Source organism: Trachypithecus francoisi, unplaced genomic scaffold, assembly GCF_009764315.1.
Source record: "Trachypithecus francoisi isolate TF-2019V2 unplaced genomic scaffold, Tfra_2.0 Lachesis_group17, whole genome shotgun sequence".
In the NCBI taxonomy this organism is placed as follows: Eukaryota; Metazoa; Chordata; class Mammalia; order Primates; family Cercopithecidae; genus Trachypithecus; species Trachypithecus francoisi.
Window position 1 is genome coordinate 88326240 of NW_022681462.1, and position 14507 is coordinate 88340746.

Genomic DNA, 14507 nt, shown 5'->3' on the forward strand with positions numbered 1-14507 from the left:
CATTTTCTAAACAGATTATTTGTTTTTCAGATTCGACCTCACATTACTACTTTGCGCAAATACACATACGGGAAGCATATACTGGCCAAGTTGGAAAAGTATTATTTGAAGAATAGCCCGGACCTAGGACCTATTGGAGGACCACCAAATGGAATGCTGTAAATTACAGGAGCACGAGAAAGAAGATAATTTAACCATGTGAAAAGAATTTTTTTGTGTGTGAATTATCAAAACACAACTCAACTATGAATCTTCAATTTTTTTTTTAAAGCAAAACTATTTATTGACTTTATTCATCCATTTGTAAATTTTTTAAGGTTCTTGTGTATATTTGGGGGGTGGGGGATGAATTATAAATTATATTCAGCCCTGAGTGGAGACCTATCAGATTGGTTTGCTGGCAAAGCACAGAATGCCTGTATATGATGTAACTGTATCAAAAATAAAAAGCTGTCACATATTTTGTAAATTTTTACCTTGTAAAGTCACAAAAATAGTTTTTAAAGGAAAAAGTACAGTATTCTTTTAATAAACTGGCTCACAGTCTGGTAGGTCTACAACCCCATAGCACAACAGGTTTATAGAGATGTATATAGAATTATAGTCCTTATTTTTTTTCCTTTGCGTGAAACCTTTTATAACAGATTAACAATCAACTGCATAAATATTATTAATATTTTAAAAAGTTAAGTTGTATTTTGATAATTCACAAACTATCATGCAAATAACGAGCAAGTAAGACAAGAATGAAGTGGTTTGAGATGAAAAGAACATTATTTACAGTAGATGTGGTTTTAATACAATTACTGCCCTAAAATGTCGCTGGCAATGTACAGAAATATTGTATATACTTACATATGTCATTGTTGTAAGAGTTAAGAAATACAAAATCATGGTGACACTTCCAATTTAGTGCACTAAATGAAAAGTCACTAACTTTTCAGTTTGGTTTGCAATGAGAAAGAGTGGAAATTTGTATTTTGTTTTGCTTATAGAATTACAGACTTGTTGAGGAAGTGTTGAGCTTTATTTTGCTTTTTCATAGAGGCAGAAAGTAGGAACCAGATAGAGATGAAAAGGGGCCACTGAAAAGTGAATTTGATAGCTCAGCATTTAAGCATGATTACATATTCAGATAGCTCTTTTTGCTTTCTATAAATATATGCATTGTGTGTGTAGTAATAGATGTAAGTTTACACTTTGAAAGGAAATCTTGTTTCAATGTTTATTATAAAAGCCTTGCTAATTTAGTAGTGATGCTTTCCTTGGTTGTACAGGTGTACATTTGTAAACCTTCATGCTGTAAATGGAATTTGTTTTATCTCTTTGGGATACATTTGCATTTTAGTGTACATTTACGTCCCTGCCCTCTTTGACCTGGCAATATAGTGTTGTATAATGTAAATTTATTTCTCCAAATCAGAGTGATTTTTTAAAAATTTTTTATCTTTATATGGTTTCAGAAGTATGAACCAGCTTTCTTTTTATTATTGTGAGATCATTTTGTTTTATAACATAGTTGTTGACTGTTAATATGGACATGCTAGAATTTGGATCACTTTCAATTGAAGTCAGGGTATTGTGCATAATAGAAAGTATTGGACTGAGATATTTGGTTACCATGGAGGCCAATGCTTTTTTCATCTTATTAAATGTGATGTGACTTTTTTCTTTGTACAGAAGAGTACTGTATTTTTGAATAGCCTACTCCCAAGTAAGAGCAAATCTGTATGATAACATTTTTTTCTCTGGACATAAGACATAACAGTAACACGATGTACATTTACAAGCGGCCTTATGTACATTTCCCAACAATCTTTTTAAGGCAAAATTGTGACCATATGTGTATAATTAAAATCGTTTTTAATCCTTTGCCTATGAAAATATTTTGGAAAAAAACTTGCTGTGTATATTCAGTTTCTGAAAGATAAAGAAAGTGCTTTGTATTTTGTTGAAGTCAGTATTTTGTATAAACATTTATGTTGACCCAGTTATGTTTAGTGCTGAAAACTAAAATGAACGTGCTATCTCTGTCAGCTGAATGTGGAAGGAATCTTTTTACTAGAGATCTGCAGAAGAAAAGCAATCTTCTGAGCACAATATGGAATCTAAAGGTTTTATCACTTAGTTATTCATATGATGAACCTAAAAATAATGGCATAAAGTTTGGGGATGCCAGGCATACTTTTTCATGTTTGGTGTTTAGTTATTTTAGTTTTCTAACCCAACATTCCTTGGTGAGGCCATTAAATCCAAACACTTGTCTCCGTTCCTTCTCATGGTCATACTGGGTCATCAGCATGCCCCAGTCACTGCAGCAACGCCTTGGTGTGTGTTTGTTTCATTTTTTTTAAACCCACACAAAGCCACTCTCACTTTTTCCTACATTACCAACCTCAGAGTATTTCAGCCCATGTCGAACTTTTGTTCTCAGTATCAGCCCATGGTTTCAGGATCAAAGCTGTCATGTTGGAGATTGGTAATGGCTTTCCTGTCTTTGTACAGTTGAATTCTTAGTCTTCCTTCATCCTTGCCCTCTGTTGGCACAGGCGTTATCTGCAATTTTAGAAAATGACAAGTAGAGATACTACATTGAGAAACTAAACCCTCCTCCTTGGGGTCCTGATACTCCCGTGTGTCCCAGTGCTGACAACCCAGTCTTCCCAGTACTTTCAGGCCTGCTCTACAAAAATACCTTTCTTGTAGAAATTTTACAGTCTGCCATTTTGGGTGCCCACCCCAATTTTTACCTTTTAGTAAGTTCGCATGAAATTTTGGTAAAATCTGAAAATCACATTTCAGAATAAAGAAACAATTGGGCAGAAACTACCTAGGCTTTACTCTTGAGTGTCTCCTTTTGATAGGGATTGTTTCTGGACCAGTTTGTCTAAGTCCTGGCTCTTATTGGTTCATATGAAATAATGTTAACTTCACTTCTTTGTATATTATGTATAAATTAGAAAATGAAAAATGTGTGAATAACATTGTATGAAATAAACTTGGTCTTGTGTTTTTCTCTAGATAAAATACCCCTCTGTACCTCAGTTATAACTTAAGATTGCCCATTCAGGTTTACTCTGACATGAGGAAAACAATACATTTTTAACACATGGGTGCTATTCTGGAGCCACTGATTCCTCTGATGGTATTTATTCCATCCTTTGATTAGTATTTAGAATCTATAATTGCATACTTCATAGGATAAAACTTTTAGCCTGTTTCCACATGAACTTGAGGAGGCAGTGTTGTCTAAAGGCAAACAAGTTCAGTGTGGATTTAAAGTTTACCTTATTATTTACAAACTTTATGAACTTATCTAAACCTTGAGGCCTTAATCTGTATCAAGGGATAACACAACTCATTAGTGGTAAGAATTGAGAATATACAAAAAGATACCTAGAACCTTTTTTATTTTTTTTTTAATTTTTAGAGATGGAGTCTTGCCGTGTTGGTCAGGTTGGTCTTGAACTTCTGGCCGGCCCCAAGTGGTCTTTTTACTTTGGCCTCCCAAAGTGCTGGGATTACAGGCATGAGCCACTCTCCCTGGCCAAGAACCTTTTTTTTTTTTTTTTTTTTTTTTTTTTTTTTGAGACGGAATCTCACAGTGTTGCCTAGGCTGGAGTGCAGTGGCACGATCTCGGCTCACTGCAACCTCCGCCCCTCGGCTTCAAGCCTCAGCCTCCCGAGTAGCTGAGACTACAGGTGTGCACCACCACACCCACCCAGCTGATTTTTGTATTTTAGTAGAGATGGGGTTTCACTATATTGGCCAGCCTGGTCTTGAGCTCTTGACCTCATAATCCGCCCCACGTGGCCTCCGAAAGTGCTAGGATTATAGGCATGAGCCACCACACCGATCCAGAATGTAACTTTGTTTTTTGGTTTTTTTTTTTGTTTTTTTTGAGACGGAGTCTCGCTCTGTCGCCCAGTCTGGAGTGCAGTGGTGTGATTTTGGCTCACCTCACTGCAAGCTCCACCTCCTGGGAGCTCACGCCATTCTGCCTCAGCCTCATGAGTAGCTGGGACTATAGGCGCCTGCCACCACGCCTGGCTAATTTTTTGTATTTATTAGTAGAGACAGGGTTTCACCGTGTTAGCCAGGATCTCCTGACCTCGTGATCCACCTGCCTCAGCCTCCCAAAGTGCTGGGATTACAGGCGTGAGCCACTGTGCCCGGCCCCAGAACCTAATTCTCAATGAATTGCTTGTTAATACCATTTCTGTTTTTCCCATTCCTTCTACAGCTATAAAAAGGAAAAAAAAAGCCAGAACAATTTGATAGACTTCAAAATGGAAACCTACATAAAGCTAAGTGGGAAAAAGAAATGCCATCATACACATTGTATTTCCTGAAATTTAACTTTGTCTTAGTTTGGGTGTCTTCTGAGCAACCCTCTTGGATTACTGACATACTATCCCACATTGTATTGAAATGTAAAAGGTCTTAACAAGGAAATACTACATGTTCGCACCCTGGCTTACCAACCTAAGGAAAGCGGGTTCCTAGATTCACCTGACTCGTAGTGAACCATATGCCCTTTTGACGACACTCTCCGGAAGATTTTAAAGCGGCAGGGGACAAAGAAACCCCTAAAGGAGCCATATTCACTGTCCACCTTCCCTACCTCACTTAAAAGTATCTAGCTTAACACGCCTGGTAGAATTTGCATGCTCCAGGTCTTTCAGAAAATTTGTCTATGAACAGGGAGCTGAGAAGGGGAGCAGTGCTGAGGCGTCAGGGCTCACCCCTAGGAGGCTGTTCGAAGCACTGCAGTGCAGAGGGAAGGAGGGGGCCAGGACTGGGCTGGACCTTGGTTACTTGTAGGGTCCTATCCTGACTTTCCCACAGAACCTTGTGGCTGAGGATTATGTTTGTTGTTGTTGTTGTTTTGTTTTTTGACAAGATCTGGCTCTCGCCCAGACTGGAGTGCAGTGGTGCCATCACTGCTCACTGAAGCCTCAACCTCCCAGGTTCAAACAAGTTTCCCATCTCCGCCTCCCGAGTAGCTGGGACCACAGGCTCATGCCACAATACCCAGCTACTTTTTGTATTTTCTGTAGAGATGGGGGTCCCTCTGTGTTGCCCAGGCTGATCTCGAACTCCTGCTCAAGCAATCCACCTGCCTCGGCCTCCCAAAGTGCTGGGATTACAGGCATGAGCCAACGTGCCTGGCCAACTCTTAAGACAATATAGGACAAGACAGCCCAGGATAGCTCCTGTAGGCAGTTTCTCCAGTTTCTGCTATGTTCCATTCATAGAACTTTTTAAAGAGCACAAAAATCATAACTGTATGGATTAATTTTCACAAATAAATACTCATGAATCCAGGATTTAGATCAAGAACCAGAACATTACCAGCACCCAGAAACCTTCCCGCGCCCTCTTCCACTGAGTGGCCCTTTCAACCGTTACAAAGCCAGAGAGCACAAGTCCTGGGCCCTGTGACTTTGGTGAGCGACGCCCTGGACCGATCAGAAAGACCCAGTGACTTGGGAAAACGCTCTTCTTACCGATAAACTTGAAGAAACTCATGACTGTGGCTCTGGCACCACCTCGGCAGAAGCGGAAGTGCCATAGAAATTTTAAAACATGTATTTACCAAGAACTAAAACCAGGTGAAATAGTCTTGTACTTGGTAGTTTACGGGAAAGAAATAGGCTGGACTAAAATGGATTCAAATGTCAGAGCTCTTTTGGAATTTTCCAGTTTTTACCAGAAAACCCAACAACAGAAAGATGGATGCAAACTTTCTAGGGCATCAGGAGGTAATGATTCAGAGTTTGGGCTCCAGAATTAGACTGTCCAGGTGCCAAACACTAGCTTCATATCTAGTAGGTAAGTGGTTTCATCTTTTAAGCCTTAGTTTCCTTGCGTAAGTCAAGGAAATGGTGACCTGCCGAGATTGTAAGGATTAAAAAGAATAGATGTAAAGTGCCATGGCAGGTACTCGGTACACATTAGCTACTAAAGCAACCCCTGCTCACCACTTAGTTAAAATAAGTTTTCATTTTCAAAATTTGGTTACATGCAGCCTCAAAACATGGTTTGGAGATAATTCATGTTTCTGCAAATGAGCAAAACTCTTGACTCAAGTTGCAGATAAATCATTAAGTCATATGTAGATTTGCCCTGATGTATACAAGCTGCCAGGATGGAGAGAAGAGCAAGGAAATCAAACACATTGTGATGGGAAATCTCGGTATATCTCTCACAAACATACACAAAAGCATATTAGAGACCTAGAAGCTGCTGAGGTTTTATGGAAGTCAGAGTGTCGGGACCATCAACTGATCTCTGCCATTTCTCATCCCATCCCTTGCATGATTTTCACCAGTTTGGAAGCCTCTTGATGCTATGGTTATGCTTCAGCAAAAGAACGGGCCTGTAAAGAAGTCAATTATTTGCTGAGTGTTTGGTTTAAAGACCTACCTCCAGGCCGGGCACGGTGGCTCACACCTGTAATCCCAGCACTTTGGGAGGCTGAGTTGGGCAGATCACCTGAGGTCAGGAGTTCGACATCAGCCTGGCCAACATGATGAAACCCCGTCTTTATTAAAAATACAAAAAATTAGTTTGGGCACGGTGGCTCGCGCCTGTAATCCCAGCACTTTGGGAGGCCAAGACAGGCGGATCACCTGAGGTCGGGAGTTCGAGATCAACCTGATCAACATGGAGAAATCCCATCTCTGCTAAAAACACACAAAAAAATAGCCGGGCATGGTGGCACATGCCTGTAATCCCAGCTACTCAGGCGGCTGAGGCAGGGGACTCACTTGAACCCAGGAGAAAGAGGTGGTGGTGGACTGAAATCGAGCTATTGCACTGCAGCCTTAGCAACAAGAGTGAAACTCCATCTCAAAAAAAAAAAAAAAAAAAATTCAGCTGGGCATGGTGGCAGGTGCCTGTAATCCCAGCTACTCAGGAGGCTGAGGGAGGAGAATCACTTGAACCTGGGAAGTGGAGGTTGCAGTAAGCCAAGATCATACCACTGCCCTCCAGCCTGGGCAACAGAGTGAGACTCCATCTCAAATAAATAAATAAATAAATAAATAATAAATAAATAGCTATGTCCAGTTATTTATAAACGTCTGCTTTGTTTGAGAGTTGAGCCATAGTTGTAGCCAAGTGAGGAAGAGCCCTGCATAAGGGTCCATCCAATTGATGCATCAAGTTTGAAGGAAGCCACAGTAACACTCCTTAATAAAGCTCTGCCAACTTGGCTTATAGAAAGGAAGGCATTGAACTGAGAAAGATTTGCCTGTTAGCTCTCCAAACCTTTTCCTCTCAACCTTGCCTGGACAACAGTTAGGATGATGGAAGCTTCCTCAAAGCAATAGGTGTTTAGAAATCAGAAACAAGGGTCTCACCCAACTCTACACAAAGCACATGTTTTCACCCTCATAGTCAGAAGATATGGGATGTTGGCCAATAATTACTTATGAACACAGCCATCTATGATCCTGAGGGAAGTCAAAAGCTGCTTGAGAAGATCATGTGTGACTTCCCTCAGCACACATTTTGGTGTCCATGCACTTGGGCAGAAGCCTTCCACCCAGTTCAGGATCGTATCTTTTCTGTGTAAACAGCATGTAGCTCATGGTCAGACACAGGTTATGGAGGGAATGCTGAAGAGTGGAGGAAAATCCACCACAAATCATTCCATGATCAAATAGGACCATATGGAGAACATTCAGTCTTTTGTATTGTTTTGTTTTTTGAGACAGGGTCTCACTCTGTCACCCAGGCTGGAAAGCGGTGGTGCAATCACAGCTCACTGCAGCCTCAACCTCCCAGGCTCAAGTAATCTTCCCACCTCAGCCTCCGGAGTAGCTGGGACAATAGGCATGTACCACCGTGCCCAGCTCATTTTATAATTTCTTGGTAAAGACAGAGTCTTGTCATATTGCCTGAACTGGCCTCAAAACCCCAGACTCGAGTGATCCTCCTGCCTCAGCATCCCAGAGTGCTGAAATCATAGGTATGAGCCACTGCATCTGGCCGGTCTTACCTATGTTTTGAGAAGGCACAAGGCCCCGGTGGGGGCGAAAAAAAAGTAATTCCTATCTCAAAGCCTTTAAATCTAGGCAGGAATCAAGATTTCAAAACTAATCAGTGCCTTGGGCTTGGAAGGGAAAGGTAAAATGAAGAGGATGAGGGGATGGCTTTGGGGGATGGAGGGCAAGGCGGGTGCAGCAGCCAGTGCTGCTCATAGTCTTATTTATTGAGCAACTACTTTGTGTCAGGTTTCATTTTTTGTTTATTTGTTTTGAGATGGAGTCTTGCTCTGCCACCCAGGCTAGAGTGCAGAGTGCAGTGGCACAATCTCAGCTCACTGCAACCTCTGCCTCCCAGGTTCAAGCAAAATTCTCGTGCCTCAGTCTCCCAAGTACCTGGGATTACAGGTATGGCCCACCATGCCCACCTAAGCCTAATTTTTGTATTTTTCATAGAGATGGGGTTTCATGTTGGCCAGGCTGGTCTTGAACTCCTGACCTCAAGTGATCTGCCCACCTCGGCCTCCCAAAGTGCTGATATTACAGGCATGAGCCACCATGCCCAGCCAGTGTCAGGTATTCTTGATGCTGAGGATACAGCCCTCAAGAAGCGCACACCCCAGTGGAGGGAGAAACAAAATGAGATTCTGGATACAAGCAGTGCTTCGGTTAACAATAGGGGCCATCACAGATTCTTGAGCAGGGGAGTGACAAGTGCAGTGGTGTGGAGGACCCAGCACAGGCTGGCAGAGCAGCAGTAGAGAGGGACTGGAGGCAGAGGAGTTAGCAGTGCCAGTTACAGAGCTGAGGGGTTCCCCCTAACAAGTGCGGAGTCCCACTTTTTCTTGCTTTATTCCCACCCCTGGCCTTTTATGGCAGGAAGCCTTGGAAAGCTGGGTCACACCTGGTGGGCCCCTTCCTATGGCAGGAATGAGGACGAAAGCACGAGTATGGGCTCGCCCTGGAGAAGAGGAGGGGTGTCTGGGAGTCTTCTTCTGCCCTGCTCCTTCCAAAGTCAGTTCTGGTCTGAGCACTGGAGTCTGGGCTTGGAGGTGCCGGCACCTGTGAGCACAGGAGGGAGGGAGTCACCCCCCCTCCGAGTCTGGAAGGGTGACAGCTTCGTCTATATTCCAATACCCACCCTATTCTAGAGTAGGGCGGAAAACTAGAGAAGGGACCTGGAAGATAAAGCTGGCGCAGGAAGAGGCAGCTGTAGACACAAGGGCAGCCTCCAGGTGACCTAGAGCCCTCCCCACGGACCCAAGTCTGGCTCACGGGACAGGGTAGCAAGGGCCTGGGGGCGGCCTCAGAAAGCTGCAAACCTCGCTGGGCGCGGTGCTGATCCCAGCACTTTGGAAGGCCGGGGCGGAGGCTCGCTTGAGTCCAGGAGTTCGAGGTCAGCCTGGGAAGCATGGTGAGACACCCCCTTCCCTATAAAAAAATAAAAATAATTTTTAAAAAGAAAGCAGTTGACCCTCTTGGGTGACACCCTCAAGCCACCCCGCCCTTTCCCCACCCGGGCTTCAGTTTGCTCATCGGCGCCTAACCCAGCAGGGCTGTTGCGAAGCTGCCTGGGAGACACCAAGAGGGACCCCGCCCCACCTGCCGAGAGCGCCCCCTGGTGGCCCGGCCCTCCCCTGCGCCGCAGGTACCGGGGCCCTTCCCAGTCCAGGCGTGGCGGACACTGGGGGATTCGTCCAGATCCAGAATTTTCTTCGTCTAAATTTCTTGGAGTTGATCTTTCTAAACGGGATTGCTCAGACACACCCTGCCTTCTCGAACAAGGAAAGAACCCTATCCATCCCACTCAACTGCCATGTACGACCGCCTGCAGCCTCATTAGAGGGCACATCCCATCACATCCTATCACCGTGGAGCCCACTAAGGCCCCAGTCCTGACATCCTGCAGCCTGGAATCCCACATCTCCAGTCACGTGGCCACTGGCCCCCTTTCCCCAAACATGTCCGGAACCGAACCCATCTTCTTGCACCAAACCTGCTTTGGTTTTCCTCTTCCCTTCCTGAACAAGTCGGCCCTAAAGCCACAGGTGGGGCGATAAATTTTTTAGTATAACTATATCCCAAACATTGCATAGGACATAATTATACATTTTATACTAAAAAAAAAAAAAAAAAAAAAAAAAGGTGTTCACCTGAAATTCAAATTTAACTGGGCATTCTGTTTTTATTTGCTAAATCCGACAACCCTACTGCCCCCGTCTCTGGCCAGCCAGTTCCTCCCGGTCTCCTGTGGCCAGCCCTGGAGCTTCCCTAGACAGATTCCAGGGACAGCTCCTCCAGGCACAAGGTCGCAATTGCGGTGATGGCTAATTATTGCAATGGCTTGTTTTCTTACGTTTCGCCACCCACACTGGGACTTGTTAGAAGGCCAGACTGCGTGTTTCTCTCTCTTTACCCCAAAGCCTGAAGTTAGGTGCTTAGGAAATGCTTACCACTGTAAAGCCAGTAGGAAGTAAGCGCGTTTTTCTGTTTTGTTTTGTTTGTTGTTTGTTGTTGTTATTTTATTTTTTATTTATTTATTTATTTATTTTTGTTGAGGCGGAGTCTCGCTCTGTCGCCCGGACTGGAGTGCAGTGGCCAGATCTCAGCTCACTGCAAGCTCCGCCTCCTGGGTTTACGCCATTCTCCTGCCTCAGCCTCCTCAGTAGCTGGGACTACAGGCGCCCGCCACCTCGCCTGGCTAGTTTTTGTATTTTTAGTAGAGATGGGGTTTCACCGTGTTAGCCAGGATGGTCTCGATCTCCTGACCTCGTGATCCGCCCGTCTTGGCCTCCCAAAGTGCTGGGATTACAGGCTTGAGCCACCGCGCCCGGCCTGTTGTTGTTATTTTAGAGATGGAGTCTCGCTTTGTTGCCCAGGCTGGAGTATAGTGGTGCGATCTCAGCTCACTGCAACCTCCACATCCCAGGTTCGAGTGATTCTCCTGCTTCAGCCTCCTGAGTAGCTGGGATTACACGTGCATGCCACCACGCCTGGCTAATTTTTGTGTTTTTAGTAGAGATGGGGTGTCACCATGTTGGTCAGGCTGGTCTCGAACTCCTGGCCTTGTGATCCGCCTGCCTCGGCCTCCCAAAGTGCTGGGATTACAGGCGTGAGCCACCGTGCCCGACCTCTAAGCGCATTTTTAAAAGCGGTGTCTCTCGGTGAAGAGCTGTCATACAATGGTGCTCTCAGGGATCTGTGGGCCGCTGTACCCAGAGGCCTACACGCCCAAGTTCTCTGAGTTACTTTTGAAAACCATTATACTTGAGCTAGTTTGCCCGTGGGTGTGTGAAGGGAGACAGTCAGTGTGGAGGCCACAGGGTACTCACCACGCCACGATGAGCAGCACCTTAGCTAAGATCGTGGAGATAAAAGCCAAGATGACTTGGACTCAAAAGAACAAGGCCACAGCACACCACCTAGGGCTGCTTAAGGCTCATCTTGCTAAGCTTCATCGAGAACTCATTACTCTAAAGGGTGGTGGTGGTGGAGGTCCAGGAGAAGGTTTTGATGTGGCCAAGACAGGTGATGCTCGAACTGGATTTGCTGGTTTTCCATCTGTGGGGAAGTTGACACTGCTTAGTAATCTGGCAGGGGTATATTCTGAGGTGGCAGCCTGTGAATTCACTACTCTGACCACTGTGCCTGGTGTCATCAGACACAAAGGTGCCAAGATCCAGCTCCTGGATCTCCCAGGTATCATTAAAGGTGCCAAGGATGGGAAAGGTAGAGGTCAAGTCATTGCAGTGGCCCTAACCTGTAACTTGATCCTGATTGTTCTGGATGTCCTGAAACCTTTGGGATGTAAGAAGATAAATGAAAATGAACTGGAAGGCTTTGGCGTTCGCTTGAACAGCAAACCCTCCAACATTGGCTTTAAGAAGAAGGACAAGGGAGGCATTAATCTCACAGCCACTTGCCTGCAGAGTGAGCTGGATGCTGAAACTGTGAAGAGCATTCTGGCCGAATACAAGATTCATAATGCCAATGTGACTCTACGTAGTGATGCTACAGCTGATGACCTCATTGATGTGGTGGAAGGAAACAGTTTATATCCCCTGTATCTATGTGTTAAATAAGATTGACCGAATCTCTATTAAGGAATTGGATATATCGGCCGGGCGCGGTGGCTCAAGCCTGTAATCCCAGCACTTTGGGAGGCCGAGACGGGCGGATCACGAGGTCAGGAGATCGAGACCATCCTGGCTAATATGGTGAAACCCCGTCTCTACTAAAAAATACAAAAAACTAGCCGGGCGACGAGGCGGGCGCCTGTAGTTAACCCTAACCCAGCTACTCGGGAGGCTGAGACAGGAGAATGGCGTGAACCCGGGAGGCGGAGCTTGCAGTGAGCTGAGAGCCGGCCACTGCACTCCAGCCTGGGCGGCAGAGCAAGACTCCGTCTCAAAAAAAAAAAAAAAAAAGGAATTGGATATATCATCTATAAGGTGCCTCACTGTGTACCCATCTCTGCCCATCGCCGCTGGAATTTTGATGACATATTAGAAAAGATCTGGGACTATCTGAAACTAATGAGAATTTACACCAAACCCAAAGGCCAATTACCAGATTACACATCCCCAGTGGTGCTTCCTTGCTCCAGGACCACAGTGGAGGATTTCTGCATGAAGATTCACAAAAATCTTATCAAAGAATTTAAATATGCTCTGGTCTGGTGTCTCTCTGTGAAACACAATCCTCAGAAAGCAGGTAAGGACCATACATTGGAGGACGAGGATGTCATTCAAATCGTGAAGAAGTGAAACCTTTTCCTTTTCCCATCTGCCGGACGAACCACAACAGCCTTCCCCATGACCAAGCGCCCTATCCCAGTTCTTTCTGGGTTTGGCAGACACTGGATCAGAATCCAGGGGAGGGAGATGGAGGCACCCAAACTGGAACTTCATTTGTCTTACCTTGGTGTCACCTTGTATGTCGAACTGCATAAAAGACCTGGTAGGCTGGTCAGCTACATGCAAAAACAAAACAAAACAAAACAAACAAACAAACAAAAAAACATTATACTTGAGCTAATTCTTATAGTAAAAAAATTTCCCAACAATCAAAAGCAAACAAAATAAAACCAAACAACAAGCTTCCCCCCTTTGTCTCTGTCCTTCAATTTCATCCTCCTCCCAAGAGTTAATCGTCAAGTACACAAATTCCAAATATTTTTCTTTGTATTAGGCCATAATGAAAAGCCTAATAAACGCAAAAAGCTGAAATCATACAGGACACATTCACTGAATAGAATGCAATTTAATTAGAAAGGGAGGGCAAAAACTATTTTAGAAACAGAAATATATTTATTAATAAAGCATATATCTTCAAAATAGAAATACATTTGTTACTAGAAATATATCTTAGAAAAAAAAATGTTTTGAGACAAAGTCTTGCTATGTTTCCAGGCTGGTCTTGAACTCCTGGCCTCAAACAATCCTCCTACCTAGGCCTTCCAAAGTATTGGGATTACAGGCATGAGCCATCATGCCCAGTCTAGAAATTTTTTAAAATACTCTTCTTAATAATTCCTCATTTAAAGAGCTAATCTAATCTGGAACAAACTACTATGGGTTAATTTCCAAATTAATGGTAATGACAGACTTATATATAAAAACCTGGGGATTCAGGCCAAAGGTTATTTAAAGAAAATGTTTAGTCAAGAAAATCTGGAGATAAATGAACTCAAGAAGCTAGTAAAATAATAATCAAAAAAATTACAAAGAAAGCAGAAGGAAGGAATTAATAACAAACTCACACACACAGTCACAAAAATTTGATCAGTTAAAAATAATGAATTAGACGTGCTTTTGGAAAATTTGAATTTAACAAAAAAGATGAAAGACACAAACAGTAAGAGGATATAAAATTGTGATTTTTAATTATAAGAGAATTTATATTAAAAGTCTACTTACACACTAAAAATCAAATGAAATAAATAATTTTCTTTCCTTTTTTTTTTTTTTTTTGAGACAGAGTCTCACTCTCTCACCCAAGCTGGAGTGCAGTGGTATGATCACCATCACAGTTCACTGCAAACTCAGCCTCCCAGGCTCAAGTTATCCTCCCACCTCAGTCTCCCAAGTAGCTAGGACCACAGGTGTGCCCCACCACACCCAGCTAATTTTTAGTATTTTTTTGTAGAGATGAGTTTTCACCACATTGCCTAGGGTGGTCTCAAATTTCTGAGCTCAAGCGATCCTCCTGCCTCTGCCTTTCAAAGTGCTGGGATTACAGGTGTAAGCCTCTGCACCCAGTCCAAAATAAATACTTTTCTAGGGAAATATATAGTTCCAAAATTGATTCAAGAAGACTGGAAAACTTGACTGGATCAATAACCATTAAAGAAATTAAGGAAGTAGTAAACAAACAAACAAAACCAGAGGTATCATGTTTCCTGATTTCAAAACTTATTAGAAAACTACAGTATCCCAGCACTTTGGGAGGCCGAGACGGGCGGATCACGAGGTCAGGAGATCGAGACTATCCTGGCTAACATGGTGAAACCC

The 14507-nt window shown here is 43.6% G+C and overlaps 2 protein-coding genes across 24 annotated transcripts in view; both read left to right on the forward strand.

Annotated features, from left to right (window-relative positions):
• Nucleotides 1–3029, forward strand: part of PUM2 (pumilio RNA binding family member 2) — a 108662-nt gene extending 105633 nt beyond the window's left edge. For 20 of the 23 annotated variants that reach the window (XM_033176464.1, XM_033176471.1, XM_033176457.1 and 17 more), the window contains one exon: nucleotides 31–3029. In XM_033176464.1, coding sequence (XP_033032355.1) covers nucleotides 31–162 — 132 coding nt within the window. In that variant the 3' untranslated portion in view covers nucleotides 163–3029. The remainder of the gene's footprint in view (nucleotides 1–30) is intronic. The other 3 variants (XM_033176467.1, XM_033176461.1, XM_033176468.1) reach the window with 1 other exon arrangement.
• Nucleotides 3030–11275: 8246 nt separating this feature from the next.
• LOC117062679 (developmentally-regulated GTP-binding protein 1-like) lies at nucleotides 11276–12761 on the forward strand. Its single transcript, XM_033176478.1, is given in 3 exon segments — nucleotides 11276–12043; nucleotides 12045–12124; nucleotides 12424–12761. Coding segments are annotated over 3 exon segments (1125 nt in total). The 5' UTR covers nucleotides 11276–11336.
• The last annotated feature ends 1746 nt before the right edge of the window (nucleotides 12762–14507 follow it).